The 13,387-nt window shown below is 43.1% G+C and overlaps 3 protein-coding genes across 3 annotated transcripts; 1 reads left to right on the top strand and 2 right to left on the bottom strand.

Annotated features, from left to right (window-relative positions):
- Nucleotides 1-103: 103 nt before the first annotated feature.
- Nucleotides 104-750, top strand: MYCFIDRAFT_78728 (uncharacterized protein; the record flags this gene model as incomplete). The annotated part of the gene is made up of 2 exons (XM_007928972.1): nucleotides 104-364; nucleotides 424-750. 2 exons carry the CDS (start codon nucleotides 104-106, stop codon nucleotides 748-750), a joined length of 588 nt encoding a protein of 195 aa, XP_007927163.1.
- A 418-nt stretch (nucleotides 751-1,168) lies between these two features.
- Nucleotides 1,169-3,379, bottom strand: MYCFIDRAFT_50305 (uncharacterized protein). The gene is made up of 2 exons (XM_007928851.1): nucleotides 1,494-3,379; nucleotides 1,169-1,423 (listed from the first exon to the last, which is right to left on the bottom strand). The coding sequence occupies exons 1-2, from the start codon at nucleotides 3,004-3,006 to the stop codon at nucleotides 1,221-1,223; spliced, it is 1,716 nt and encodes a 571-aa protein (XP_007927042.1). The 5' UTR covers nucleotides 3,007-3,379; the 3' UTR covers nucleotides 1,169-1,220.
- Nucleotides 3,330-13,087, bottom strand: MYCFIDRAFT_175427 (uncharacterized protein; the record flags this gene model as incomplete). The annotated part of the gene is made up of 3 exons (XM_007929193.1): nucleotides 3,330-3,469; nucleotides 3,505-3,580; nucleotides 13,082-13,087. 3 exons carry the CDS (start codon nucleotides 13,085-13,087, stop codon nucleotides 3,330-3,332), a joined length of 222 nt encoding a protein of 73 aa, XP_007927384.1.
- Nucleotides 13,088-13,387: the final 300 nt, after the last annotated feature.

The following is a 13,387-nucleotide window of genomic DNA, read 5'->3' as shown; positions in this document are numbered from 1 at the left end:
CTCTCTTAGTATATCACCTCCTTCACTCCCCTCTAACACATGCTATACGATGAGCATTGACGTACAGAGATGAAGAAGTTGAACTACAGGCTTTAGTTCTAACATGAACAGCAACATAGCCCAGCCAACCACGCCTGCCACCGCAGAACCAGAGATGAGCGCCGGAGCAAAGATGGTTGTGAATCTGCTCTGGACCATTTGCTATCCAATCACCTTGGTACTCTGGTACATTTGCCTCGCCATGCTGTTCGTCCTCAAGACGCTCTACCTCCCAATTCCATTTCTCCTGCAACCGCTCGTGCACTTGGCTCGCTTCACGCTGGCGGTTGCCGCGCTACCATTTCAGGTCGCGGCTCGCTTCGAGGTGAGTGGTGTGGACAAAGCGAAAAGGATCGCACGATCAGCTAACATTCTAGTCTGTAGACCCTCTACATTTACCTAGGCGTGGCGGCTATTATCGGGCTCCTGGGAGGTCTCCTTGTCGCCGCCATCTACAGCTTTCTGTACAACCTCTTTGAATTCGAAACACCCCCCGAACCAGCGAGGCTCAGAACTGCCAAGGAATATCGCCACGACAAGCAGAAGAAGCAGAAGATGGAGTTCGAACAGCCCTCAAGACTTTCACCTCGTCTTCTATCGCCTGCTTCGTTGCCTTCGGGCTATGGCAGCTTGTCTGATGGCGCGAGAAATGGAAATGGAATGAGTCTTTTTGCGACTGCTATTATGGAGGAGGAAGATTCTGACTTTTAGTCTGCTTACTTTACTCGGGAGTGTCTCTGAGCACGAAGTTCCAACGCCTATCTATGAATTGCCCTTTCAGCAGTTCGAAAATGCTCTTGCGACATCTGTTGATCGTGATTTGCATATCACGAAGATCACAAGAAGCACAAGTATAATGTTTCAAGAATATCCAGGAATGTCAATTGACGAAGCAGCTCTGACGGAGGCTGTTACGAAATCCGTTCCTGGGCCGTACGGAGACGTGATTTCATAGCGATCACATCCTCGGACTTTGATCAAGGACGTGGAAGCGCTGGCATCGGAACTCGATACTAGGCAAGAGAGAGCAACGGGTCACGTTGCGGAGATTCAGAATGGAGTGATACGGGCGAAGGGTGTGGGTTCTGAGAGGACTTTGCCGAATGAGAGGGCGATGAGGAAAGGGAGGCTGAGGCCACAGATTCTTGTCGTAGATTCTAAACACTTTGATGATCAAGAACTCAAACCTCCCTCCTCTTAATCCAAACCCTAGTCACCTCATCCGTCCCATAAACGCCCGTAGCCTTCCGATGCTTTGGAATCTTCCATTTCCTCCCCTCCCCTCCCGCCGGTTCAATCTCCCACATCGAGATGATCGCCGCAGTGAAAAGCAAAGATTCCTTGAGAGCGAAAGCTCGTCCTTTACACATACTCGCTCCTCCACCTGCCACAAGAAGATCGATTAGCAGAAATTCCTCAAAAAATAATAATCTTTATTCGATAGGTAGACTCACCGTAAGGTCTAATACTGCCCATATCCGCCGTCACCTTCTTAGTCTCCTCATCATATTTGATATGTCGATCCGCTCTGAAAACCATCGGATCCTCCCAAAACTTCGGATCAGTATTATGCAAATCATGAGCGGCGTGCGCATAATCTCCTTTCCGCAAAAGCCAAGGCTGAGAGTCCTTTTCTCGGGACTGGAGGACGAAATCTTGTTTTACGATTTTCAAGGACCATGATGCTGTGTCTACTCGAAGACATTCTACGTAAGTACTTTTCAGTAATGGGCAGTTATTGACGAGACCGTCGACGTCGATGTTGGAGATTCGGGGTGGGGAGGTGATTGGGAGGGAGGCAGAGTCGTCTTTTACGATTGTGATGTAAGGCGAGATTTCGGAGCGGAGGTTGGTGAGGAGGTCGGGGTCGGCGTAGATGCGGTTGATCATCCAGAAGACTAAAGTGTTCGAGTTTGCGTTTGCCGCCCACATGAGTGCGTGCTCCGTTGCTGCTCGGGCTCGGATACTCCAGTTGTGTTTTTGATAGACTTGGATACGAGCTTTTTCTAAGGCTCCGATATCGTGGAGAGAAGTCCATTTTGTGTCTGTAGGCTCGCCTTTGGACCATTTCTCGAGCTGTTCGTGGTAGGCCATACATTTCTCAACGTTCTTTTTCCGGGCGATGTGAGCTCTGGTGAGAGCTGGGATGGGGAACCATCGTGGTAAGCCTGTAGCGAGTAGGAGGAAGCCGCGGTCGAGTGTCCAGATCCCGTCGAAGAAATCCGGAAAGTTGTTTAGGAAGTCTGTGCCCATGATCGAGGGGTTGGCTGTGAAAGCACAGAAGTCGCGGATGAGTTCTAAAAGATTGGCTTCGACCATTTTCTGACCATTTCGCTCGATGACATCGACGTTCGCAACCTTTTCCCACGGCATTTGATCAACAGGACTCTCCATGTATGTGACGAGGTTATTAATGCTCTCCTTGGTCAATTGTGCCGTTCGGTCCACCATGTGCTTGAGACCTGGTTCCACCAAAATGTGTTTGTAACACGCTGCGACGTCGGCGAGACCTTTGTGGTACTTGTCGAGTTCTTTGGGCGGAAAGCCAAATACCTTGATCATCAGCGATGTTCCAACGTCCTCGGAGTCTGCATTGCTGGGTTTCTGGTTAAGCAGTGCTGTTGCAAGGCCGGGGGTGTACATGATGTTGTGCCGGGAGCCGCCGAAGTTCACGACAAATATGCCGTTGCGGTAGATGCTCCTCAATTTCTTGACAAAGCCGTCCGCGTCGAGTGCCATGTTGGGTATGTGGCCGAGGATTGGAAGCCAGTACGGCACGCTGGGTGGTGTTTTGAGGCCATCTTGGTTGATCGTCTTGGAAGTGCTGTTGGTGAGACTGGTGAGGCGAGTGATTGATATGGTGATGGCGAGAAAGAGAGTCAAAGCTATTGTTGGATTGGCCTTGAAGTATGTGATCCAGCTTGTGGACACGGAAGACCGGTCATCTTGTGCGATGCCTTCAGCCATGCCAGATCAGTGTAGTAGCACTGCAGATCTGCCGCCGCCGATGGGATGTCCAGTCTTCGGACGGCGTAAGAAGAGGGTGAGATCTGGTCACAGTTCTCTCTTTGGATGGCTTGAATGCAGTCTTCAGTTCAGCAGCAGTTCTGTCTCGCCGGATGTTCCGCCTCCAATGTCCGGGATCATTCAGATGGCTGCCGCAATGTCCTCCATTTTCAGATCGAGCAGCGTGCTCTGGCTCATCAGCATACGAACTCCGTTAACGTTGCACGATTGGCGCTAGTACGAATACGACGACATGGCCAGGGATAGGCGATATTAAGATGGGGTCAAATGCATATCATGTGATTCATGTCAGGATGCATACATACGAGAACCGCATTGTCGTTGGAAAGAACGTTCGGTGCAAGAAGGCGGAGGAGGACCAGTAGAATATCGGACACGACTCCGGGAAGCACATTCGGATGGCCTGAAAAAGCATCTCAATGCACTCGTCATTATCACGAGACTTTTCGTGTTCTACTGTGCTTTGCAGGAAGGTTGAGAATGCCAAGACCTGGGAAACCCCACTACGAATTTGCTAGCAAATCGACCATTTCTTCCTATTCTTTAGCAATATAGCCCTAAATACGAGAAAATATATATTATTAGTATAGCCGTTAAATATGTAGTCCGAGGTATTATTATTAGTATTATTCTAGCTCTTCTACGCCGCCCGCGCCCTTCCTATCGCCCTACCTACCTCTACCGCTCGACTCGCTAAAGAATACTTCGATAGCGGATACGATATAATCGACGTTATATTAAAGATAGGTACGAGCTAGTCGACTATATATCGCTAGAAGTTCTATTATAATTAGTTTAGTAAGGTATTCTTACCGTTAGAGCGGTTTAAACCGAGTTATAAAAGGAAGATAATAAAGGAGATAGAAATCTACCTCCTTAAGTACCTCTTAAAGCGACCTAAGGCGTACCTTAAAGAGATATATATAGCGTTATTCGATCGCTTTAAGATTAAGGTAGATCCGGCTATAGTATAGCATTATTTATATAGGATCGGATAGATAAGGAAGGCCTCTCGGAAGGTCGCGAAGGAGCGTAATCCGATAGCAAGAGCCGCCTAGTATACTAGGAGCTAGAAATAGCCTATCGACAAGTTAGTATTTATCGATAAGACAGCTTCTAATAAGAAGAGTAGATACCGTAAGTTTAGATAGTCTCTGAAGGGGATTAATTGCTACGACTATTAGTATACGCAACGGTAAGAGCGATTCTTAGTACTTCTAGCGCTTACAATTAATAGATACTTGCCCTATACCCTCTATATCTAAGGCGCTATTAATTAGGTTACCTTTAACGACTAGATTAAGAATAAAGTGCTACCGCTTCTTAATAGAAGTATAATTATTATAATAGATAACGCTTTAATCTACTATAGCGAGAAGGTCGAGTCGATAATCCGGTTAGCTAGCTATACTCTTAAGTACTTGCCGCTATACTCTCCTAATTTAAACCTAATTAAACAGACCTTCGTATTACTAAAGAAATAGCTTAAGAAGAACAAAGACCTTATAGCCGACTTCGAGTCCTTCTAAGACTTCCTTATATAGGCTCTAGACTATATTAGAAAGATAAATATAAGAGGCTTATTTAAGTATAGCGGATACAACGTTTAAGGCTTTAAAGAAGATAAAGCCGAGCTTACTAGTAATCTCTAGTCGCTTCGTATTTAGCTACTATAATATCGATAATATGTCTTAGTATCTATAGGATATTAAGATAATATGCATCTAAAGCTCCGCTACGATTTTTATATATATAGCTAGTATAGCATTAGCGTAGCAAAATTAATAATATAATAGTACGTACTACTAAGCCCTACGCTTTTACTTCCGGAAAGCTCTCTCGAGGCAACGACGACAATAGCGGTCTACGTAACGGAGCAAATAACAAGCTATTAAATTCGAAGATTGTAAGTAAACGCCTAGCTAACCTAAACTAATAAGAACAGCCGTCGCTCCGTTACGTATATCGTTATTATCTTACTCTCTCTCGGCAAGCTTTTCCTTCTAAAAGCGCTTTAGACAGTTACGCAACGTACCTAGGTCGCCTTTAAAGAAGCTAAGCTCCTTCTACTCTCTTAAAGGAAGTTAATATAACTAGTTATAGTTATATCGTTTAGTTACAAAGTGTGCTTCTATCTTTAAGAGCTGTTCTTTATCTTCCGGCTCTTTCTATTTATGCTATGTCGCTGCCTATATAAAGAACTGTCTAAGTAGACTTCTTAGCGGTATATTAAGCTGCTAAGCAACCTGCTTTAGAACAGGCGAGTCTTATTGTATAGGCCGAGCTTCTTACTAAGCTTCTTGCTAAGCGGTAGGAGCGCCTAGTTACTAGTTAATTAAGGTAAATATAGTCTCGAAGAGCTTTATATAGTTAATAGCCGGCGGCGCTAAATATACTAGCGTAGAGCGTAACCTTGCTAGAGTCTGTAATTAGAAGGGCTCCTTTATAGCAGCAAGTAGACTATAAGGCTTCTAAGACTGCTGTTTCTCCTTATATACCTGTATCTTCGCGAATATACTACACAGTAGCTTCCGAAGCGTTATACCCTCTTCCTTTATAGTAAGGGCGTATAACTATAGCTTTGTAGCCTTACTATAGAACTAGTAATAATAGCGCTTAATATCTAGTAGTCCTTTAGGTCGATAGTAGTAGTTATTATAGTTCTCGTAGCTAGGGAGTGTATATATATAGCTAGCAAGAAGCTTAGTAGTATAGTTGCCTCGTTTCTACTCCTTAGCAATAAAGGCAAGACTATCGATAGCCTACTAGTCGTTTAGCTTCAATTTACTAACTTTAAGAATAGCTCTAGCTCTAGCGTCCTTAGCGGTAGTCTTAAACTCGATATTAATCTTAATCTTGTCTCTACTATCGTTGTTTAGCTCTACGGCGTAGTCGAGAGCCTTATTATAATCGTCCGCTATAGAAGAATTAGAAATAGGCGTAGAAACAGGCATAGAGGCATCTTACCTTTCTTCTAACTCTGCTTAAACTAGTTACCCTTCGCTACTTTAGCGGCGGATACGATTAATACACAATTACCGATATATAGTTGCTTCTTCTGCGCTTCTTTATTAGCCTAATAGTTGTAAGAAGGGTTATATTAGTAGGTAGATAGGGTAGTAGTAGGTATAAGTAGTATTCGATAAGGAGCTAGAAGAAGAGGGAGGAAGGCAGGCAAGTTAGCCTATTGCTAAGCGCTAAGCCCTGCCTAAGGCACTAAGACCCTAGCTTTACTTAGCCTAGTTATACACTAATCACGTATAGCCTCTTTAGCCCTAATATACGCTTCCCTTCTAAAGGCCGCGCCCTCGTAGCCTGTCTATATTCTACGACCTCTATTGCCGCTAACTTAGCAAGTCTAATAAGCTACTTAGCCCGCGCTAAATTAAACACTTAACTACCTAATTATGTAACTATATCAAACCTTACCTCTAATATAGTATAATATGCAACTCTAACTACGCTATCCCTATATATAATAAACTATAAAGTAATATATATTTATAAGAATTAAGGGCCTTCGACTAATTATAATACGAGCGCGTCTTCCCTACTATAATAGGTAGACGTACGAGGTATTGCAGCCCTACCTCCGCTCTAAGTAATGTCGTACCGAGTTCTTTGCGTCTACTCTTAAAAGACCTAGAAATGTCCGCTCCGAGGGTTTGTCCGTTCCGAGGGTTGTTCTTATTATTACGAGGACTATTATTTACTATCGTAGTTTTACTAGCCCTAATTAGTTAGGTTTAGCAGCCTTTAAGTATTAACTAATTATATCTTTTCAAAAAACTTAGTTCTTCTAGTTTCTATAGGTAAAGGCTATTATAAGTGCAATAGTTAAGGTTCGCTTCGCTTAAAGGGTCGGAAAGATCGAGGAGTAACCTATTATCCGCAAGATCGACCCCGGCTAGCTTAGCTCTATAGTTTTGCCCTTAGTTAGTTAGTCTATAGAGCTACTTAATCTTTTAAGCCTTAATATTTTGACTTAGCCTTAAAGTTTTAATATAGGTAAGGTTAATAATAGTAGCAAGTAGGTAATATTAATAATAGCGGCGCTAGCTGTCTTAGCGCTAACTTTACTTTGCTTCTAGTTTCCTTCTTCGACTAATAATAATATTAGTAATACCGTTACTAATATAGTCGTATCGGCTTCCTTCTTCGAATAACAACACACTCCGTAACACCGTTACTAATATAGCCGCGCTAGCCGCCGGCATACTGCTAGCTCGTAGCGCGATACTATTATCTTCGATAGGATAAGGGAATAAGAGGGGGCGCTAAGAGAAGGGTCTTATAGGGTACGCTAGTAAAGAGGTAGATTCTATAAAAGAGAATGCGATTAGTTAACGCGCTATAGCGCGCTAGTTAGCACTCGGTACGCGTTTACTATAGTAGTATAGTTTTATTGTCTTTTATTACTAACAATTGCTTGCCTCTAATTAGTTAGCTTATAGCACCCTAGGGGTAGCATTGTCCCTAGGCGACATTATAGGCCCTTAGCCTTCTTCTTGTTCTTTATACTAGTCTAATACTTATCTAACAACTTAGTAAAGGACGGAAACCAAAACTACTACTACTACTAGCAGTAATAGTATAGGCTACCGAGGGTAACATAACCTATAGCAATATAGGCAGCTATATTTAGCATAATAGGATAATAAGACGGTTGCTTAGGCTAATAACTAGAGCCCTGCAATATAGGCATTGTGGAAGTGTGACATAAATAATATACTATACGAGGTTAATAATCTATCTACTCTGTAGAAGGAGGCCTCTTATATAGGCTTAAAACTAGCCTATAGGTGTAGGGCCGGTTACTAGCTAATATCCCTCCCTTTCTTCGTGTCTAACTAGATACGCTTTATATTGCACGCTTAAAACAAACATATATACATCCTTAGCGTTCTTAGCTAAGGCTATTTTCAGAACTCCGCAATAACACCCCCGGGGTAGTATTAATCCTAGATACTATAATTATGCAAAAACAACTTCCTAAGCAATACTATACAGACCTACTATTGCTTTAACGCGCCGTAATCCTTACTAGCAATAACCTTATCTGCTAGTCGGCTCTCGAAATCTCCTCCGTATACGTTAAAGCTGTTAGTACCGAAGTACTATCCCTCGTAGTAAGCTTAATTAACGAGGAGGTTAGCAGCCTTTTCCGTCGTAGCATTCTCCTAATTATATAGATATTCCTTAAGTCCCTTATTATTAAGCTAGAGGATCTGTTTAACTTCGTTCTAAACAACGTAACTTAACTAAGGAATCCTACTAACTAGAGCGTCGGAGATGTAGCCGAGGCCTTCGACTAAGATCGCCGTAGGGAAAGCGAATAGTACGAAGGAGTTAGAGGCCGGGAGGGCGGTTAGATTGCGGTACGCTTTAGCAACCTAAGAGACTATTAAGTTCTCGTAACCCTTAACCTTAGTGCTATTAATAACGCGAGAGTAGCCTAGGTTAATTAACATACGGTTGCTCTCGGTCTTTAGATTACTATATAGTAGGTATAGTATCTAAATAGAGACCTCGCACTCCTTTAGAGGGTTAAGGATCTATTCCGCCTTGCGCCCCTTACTATTAGGCTAACTATCGAATATATAGTCGAGGTCGTCGTCGGTAAGGTACTTATTAGTAAGCTTACCGATCTTACCTAGTAGGACTAGGCTACGAGCCTTAAGCTTCTTAACCTAGTTCGCAAAGACCTCGGGCTAATGTATGCCTTCGACAATAGTAGAGTAGCTAGTCTTATCCTTAGATATAAGGCAGACCTTAATGCGTAGGTAACTAGTACCCTCGCCTACTACGAGCTTAACTATATCTTATCCGAGACGAGCAGACTCCTTAGAAGGACAGTTTTTATAAGTACCGCTAACCTTAAAGAACTTAGTAGGCTTAGGGACAGAGATAAGCTCGTATACGTAATTAGGTCGAAGGGCGATAGCTAAGAGCTATAGGGCAGGGTACTAGCGGACGATTTAGTTGCTTATACTATAAGTTTAAAGGGCATTACGGCCTTCTTGCTTAGACTTAGGCATCGCACGCATATACTAAAGGTACATTTTAAACTCCTCCTATATTAGGTCGATAAGGAAAGGAAGATATACTCTACGAGGCTCTTATAACTAACTAAAGACTTAAGGGAAGATAGCATTGCTAGTCTAGCGAAAGCGGTCGAAGGAAGTGCCTTAGCTAAGGATACCGGTAACGAACTTACTCTAGCGATCCGTCGGCGTAAGAGCGCGAGTAACAGTACTAGTAGGGTTAAACGCGTAGAGTCCTAGAGATATCGGGGCGGTAATAGGGCGTCTAGGAAACTAGTTAGTATAGGCCTAATTAGCCTTAAGGGCAGCGAAGGCATCTTAATTAGCGACATTACGTCTAATCTCTAATAGGCGGCTAATAAGGACACTCGTCTTAGCACTAGCGTAAAGACTATAGACCTTAGCAGCCTTCTTAACATAGTTAGTACACATAGTAAACCGGTCTTTACCTAGCTTGCTAAGGTCGTCGAGCTGTTAATAGATAGATAGGGCGGTAGGAGCTTTACCTATATCGGCTTTAGGAACTATATCGATGTTAGTAATAAGGTGCGCAATAGAGTCGCCCTTGCAAGAACTATAGATATTCTTAGTTAATAGGATCGGCGAGAGGCCTCTATCTCTACGCTCGCTAAAGGAGCCTTCGGAGGAGACATCTTCTAGTAGTATATCTAATATATTAACATCCGAATTACTATAGTTAGTGCTATAGTTAGTACTATAGTCGGTACTAGAAGGAGTGCTATACTTCTTAGTAGCCTTACGGAGGGCCTAGCGAGCATATAATGCCTTCTTACGCGCTGCTTCGGCCTTAGCGCGCTCGTCTTAAACTTCTTAAGGGACCTTACGGTTGCGGGTCGAGCGACGATCTTTAGCCTATGTTTCTATAGCGAGCGCAAGACTAGTAGCCGTATCGGCCTCGGTTTCTAGGCGAAGAGCCTTACGTTTAAGGACATTAACGATAGGAGCCTCTTAACCTTTAATAATAAAGCCTGCACTATTAATACGATAGCCCTTCTCTTTTAGTAGATCCTTAGTTGTCTATACGTTAAGGTCGACCTAGACAATCGCATCGTAGTGCTTCTTCTAGTAGGCTGTCGTAAAGTCGTTAAGCGCAAAGGACAAGTTAAGTAACTACTTGCCTACCTTCTTATTAGCGGTAGACATACGATAGATTATAGTGCAGAAAAGATACTCGGCGCCTTAACGACGGACCTTATACTTATTAACGAACGAAGAGACCTACTTAGCACGCTCTTATCTACCGTAGGCGAAGTTAATAAGGCTCTTAGAAAGACTGCTTAGTCCTCCCTAATATTCGAAGGCCTAGTCGAGAGTCTTAAAGCGCAAGCGAATCTAGGTACCGGCCGTCTCGAGGCTATAGACGATAGGAAAGGCTTATTCGATATCTATATCGTTAAGGACCTCGCGCTTAAAGATACGCTTACCGATAGACTAACGCAAGTTGTTTATACTATACGTAACTAAGATAGTAGCCTTCTTAATATTCCTATTAATAACGCGTAGTAGGGTGCGAGCGTTCTAGATCTTCTCTTAAGGGTCTTTAAGGGCGGTAACGATCTAGAAGCAGTACTCGAGGCTAGTTATAGTAGCTAAGGCGCTGTCGGAGGGGGCTTCGATCGGGACTAGTACGCCTAGGTTTAGGGCTAGTAGGTTACTACTACTGCTAGCGCCTAGCGGATTTAGGGCGCTAGAAGATATCTTAGTCGACTAGACCCCGTAGTAGTTCGGTTTCCGAACTACCAAACGTATATAGTTTGGTTTCTTAGCGGCGAACTAGCTCCCTAGTTCCGGTTTAGTTTTTTCGAACTATATAGATTCCTAGTTTAAACTAGAGACTGTATTGGTTTTACTATAAGGACACTCTTATTCGACTGCCGGCTACGATTGCCGGCTATAATAGTAACTCTGTTACATTTACTACGCTCTTTTGCCGTTACTAGGGCGTAGTTGCCGTTGCTAGGGCGTAGTTGCCGTTACTAGGGCGTAGTTTTGCTATAAGGACACTCTTATTCGACTGCCGGCTACGATTGCCGGCTATAATAGTTACTAGGTTGTATTTACTACGCTTTATTACCGTTGCTAGGGCGTAGTTGCCGTTGCTAGGGCGTAGTTGCCGTTGCTAGGGCGTAGTTGCTATTACTAGGGCGTAGTTGCCGCAGTTGCGAAAGCTTACCTATATAACGTTACGTAGGCGGCAACAATTAGGGCTTCGCGATATTCTTATACTTTCAACTTCTTCCTCTATACCTATACTAACAATAACTACTATACGCTACGCCCCCGCCCCTTTCCCTTATAATAGTAAGAGAGAAGCGCGCCGCGCGCTAAATAGAAGATAGAACTAAAGACCGCGAGTTTGTTTTGCCTAAGCGTCTAACTAAAAAGCGTAAGACTAAATAGGAGTACTCTACGAAGAAGAATTCCGTACGAGACCGCGAGAGAAAGGACAAGATAGATAAGGATAAAAGAGCTAAGGATAAGAGAAGAAAGGCGCAGAATAAGGCATTCTATCGATAGCTAGCGCCTATAGAAAAAAGTGAAGGTTAGAATAAGAAGACAACCTAAGAGAAGGCTAAGAGGAGGAAAGAATTGCGGCTAGTTTTCGAGCGTAAAGTTCTAGTAGCGTAAGTCAATCTAGCTAGCGGCCGTAGCTAGCAGCTATAGCCGGCAGCCGTAGCCGGCAGCTATAGCCGGTATATTTTTCTTTAACACGTTAACTAATAGTATTTAGACCTATAGCCGCTACCTCTATCGATACGACCGATAGTAACGGAGATGTTTAGATAGCCGAGAACAACAATGCTAGAGTTTAGGATACCGCGATAGAGCTTAATGCTACGAATAAAGGAACTAAAAAAAGCGAGGAGATACTATACGTCGATCTAGTAACAGGTATAGTCTTAGGGCCTAACGCTATAGACGATAAGCGCTAGGAGTAGATCGAGCATAGTTAAAGAGACGAGATACTAGTAAAGGGCTAAGGTATAAGTCCTATTAATCTAGAAAATTATAGTTAAAGCTACTACGAAAAGCTAGTAAGGATTAGAATCGAGACTAGTCGTCTTTATATCCTTAATATAGAGTAGAAGTTTCTTTATTAGTATTAGAGCGAAGCCTTTGCGTCTATAAAGGCAAAGTGGCTTGCGATTAATACGATCGGGGCTAGGTATCTAGGGACGGCAGAAGTGTTACTATAGGAGGAAGGGGTATAGGTAATTATTCTATACTCGGTATATATAGCCGGCGTTCGTAGCCGGCAGATACTAATAGTTAAATAGAAAGCGTTTCTCGAAGGCAGAGTACTACTGCTACATAAAATCTTTACTAAGGCAGAGAGGGCTTATATCCGGAATCTAAGCTGCTAGTAGGATAGGTTGGCGTTAGAATTCTCTAAATCTCTATATAAGCCTCCGAAGGATTACCTATTTTAGCGATACGGCTTTATCTCGACTACTCCGTAGGCACCCGAAGAAGCTCGAGCGCTCTTTAAGGTCTTTACTAAGAAGCGGAAGGAGTTCGAGGATTAGGATTAGTTAATGGAGCTATTAATTAGTCTTAGGTTTCGTAGTTAGACTCGGCCTAAGCATTTGCTTGTCGAGTGTCTTATACCGAAAGAGGATAGATTAAGACTGAAAACGAGCTTAGATTCGTTAGGTATAGTAGCTCGGTTCCGTTAGTAGGAGAGAGCCGCCGTATAGAAGGCAAAATTCAGGTAGTTAGGGTAGCTAGGAAAGAAATTCTAGTAGTTAGGCTAGCTAGGGTAGCTAGGAAAAAAAATCTAGTAGTTAGGTAGCTAGGAAACAAAAAAAAAAGGTAGCTAGCTATTTACTACTTAGCTATTCCTAACGATACGATACTATAAAAGAAAGGGTGTTTCTCTATAGCTACTAGTATATATCTACTACTCCTAAGTCCTTACCTTACCGTACGAAACCTTAAAACATACCGACCGACATTGTATATATACTAGGCGCTATACTAGGAAGGGTAACAACGAGACGACAGTCGAAACAGTCTAGTATACGAGCGAGATTGCGACAACGTCGAGAGGAGGTCGTATACTTACCTTCGAGCCTATCGAGTCCTAGACTACGATTAGGGCTAGATTCATCCTCTCCGAATCCTAGTAGTAGGAATTCATTATAGGGTACTACTACCTAGTCCTTACCTTTACGGAGTCTAAGTAGAAGGTTGTTCGGAGATATAAGAACATCGAGTATTAACCCGGAAATCTTCGAAAAGGCTAGCTAGGCGTA

Source organism: Pseudocercospora fijiensis (genome assembly GCF_000340215.1).
Source record: "Pseudocercospora fijiensis CIRAD86 unplaced genomic scaffold MYCFIscaffold_5, whole genome shotgun sequence".
In the NCBI taxonomy this organism is placed as follows: Eukaryota; Fungi; Ascomycota; class Dothideomycetes; order Mycosphaerellales; family Mycosphaerellaceae; genus Pseudocercospora; species Pseudocercospora fijiensis.
The sequence above is the reverse complement of the archived record's forward strand: the minus strand, read 5'-3'. Positions and strand labels throughout refer to the sequence as shown.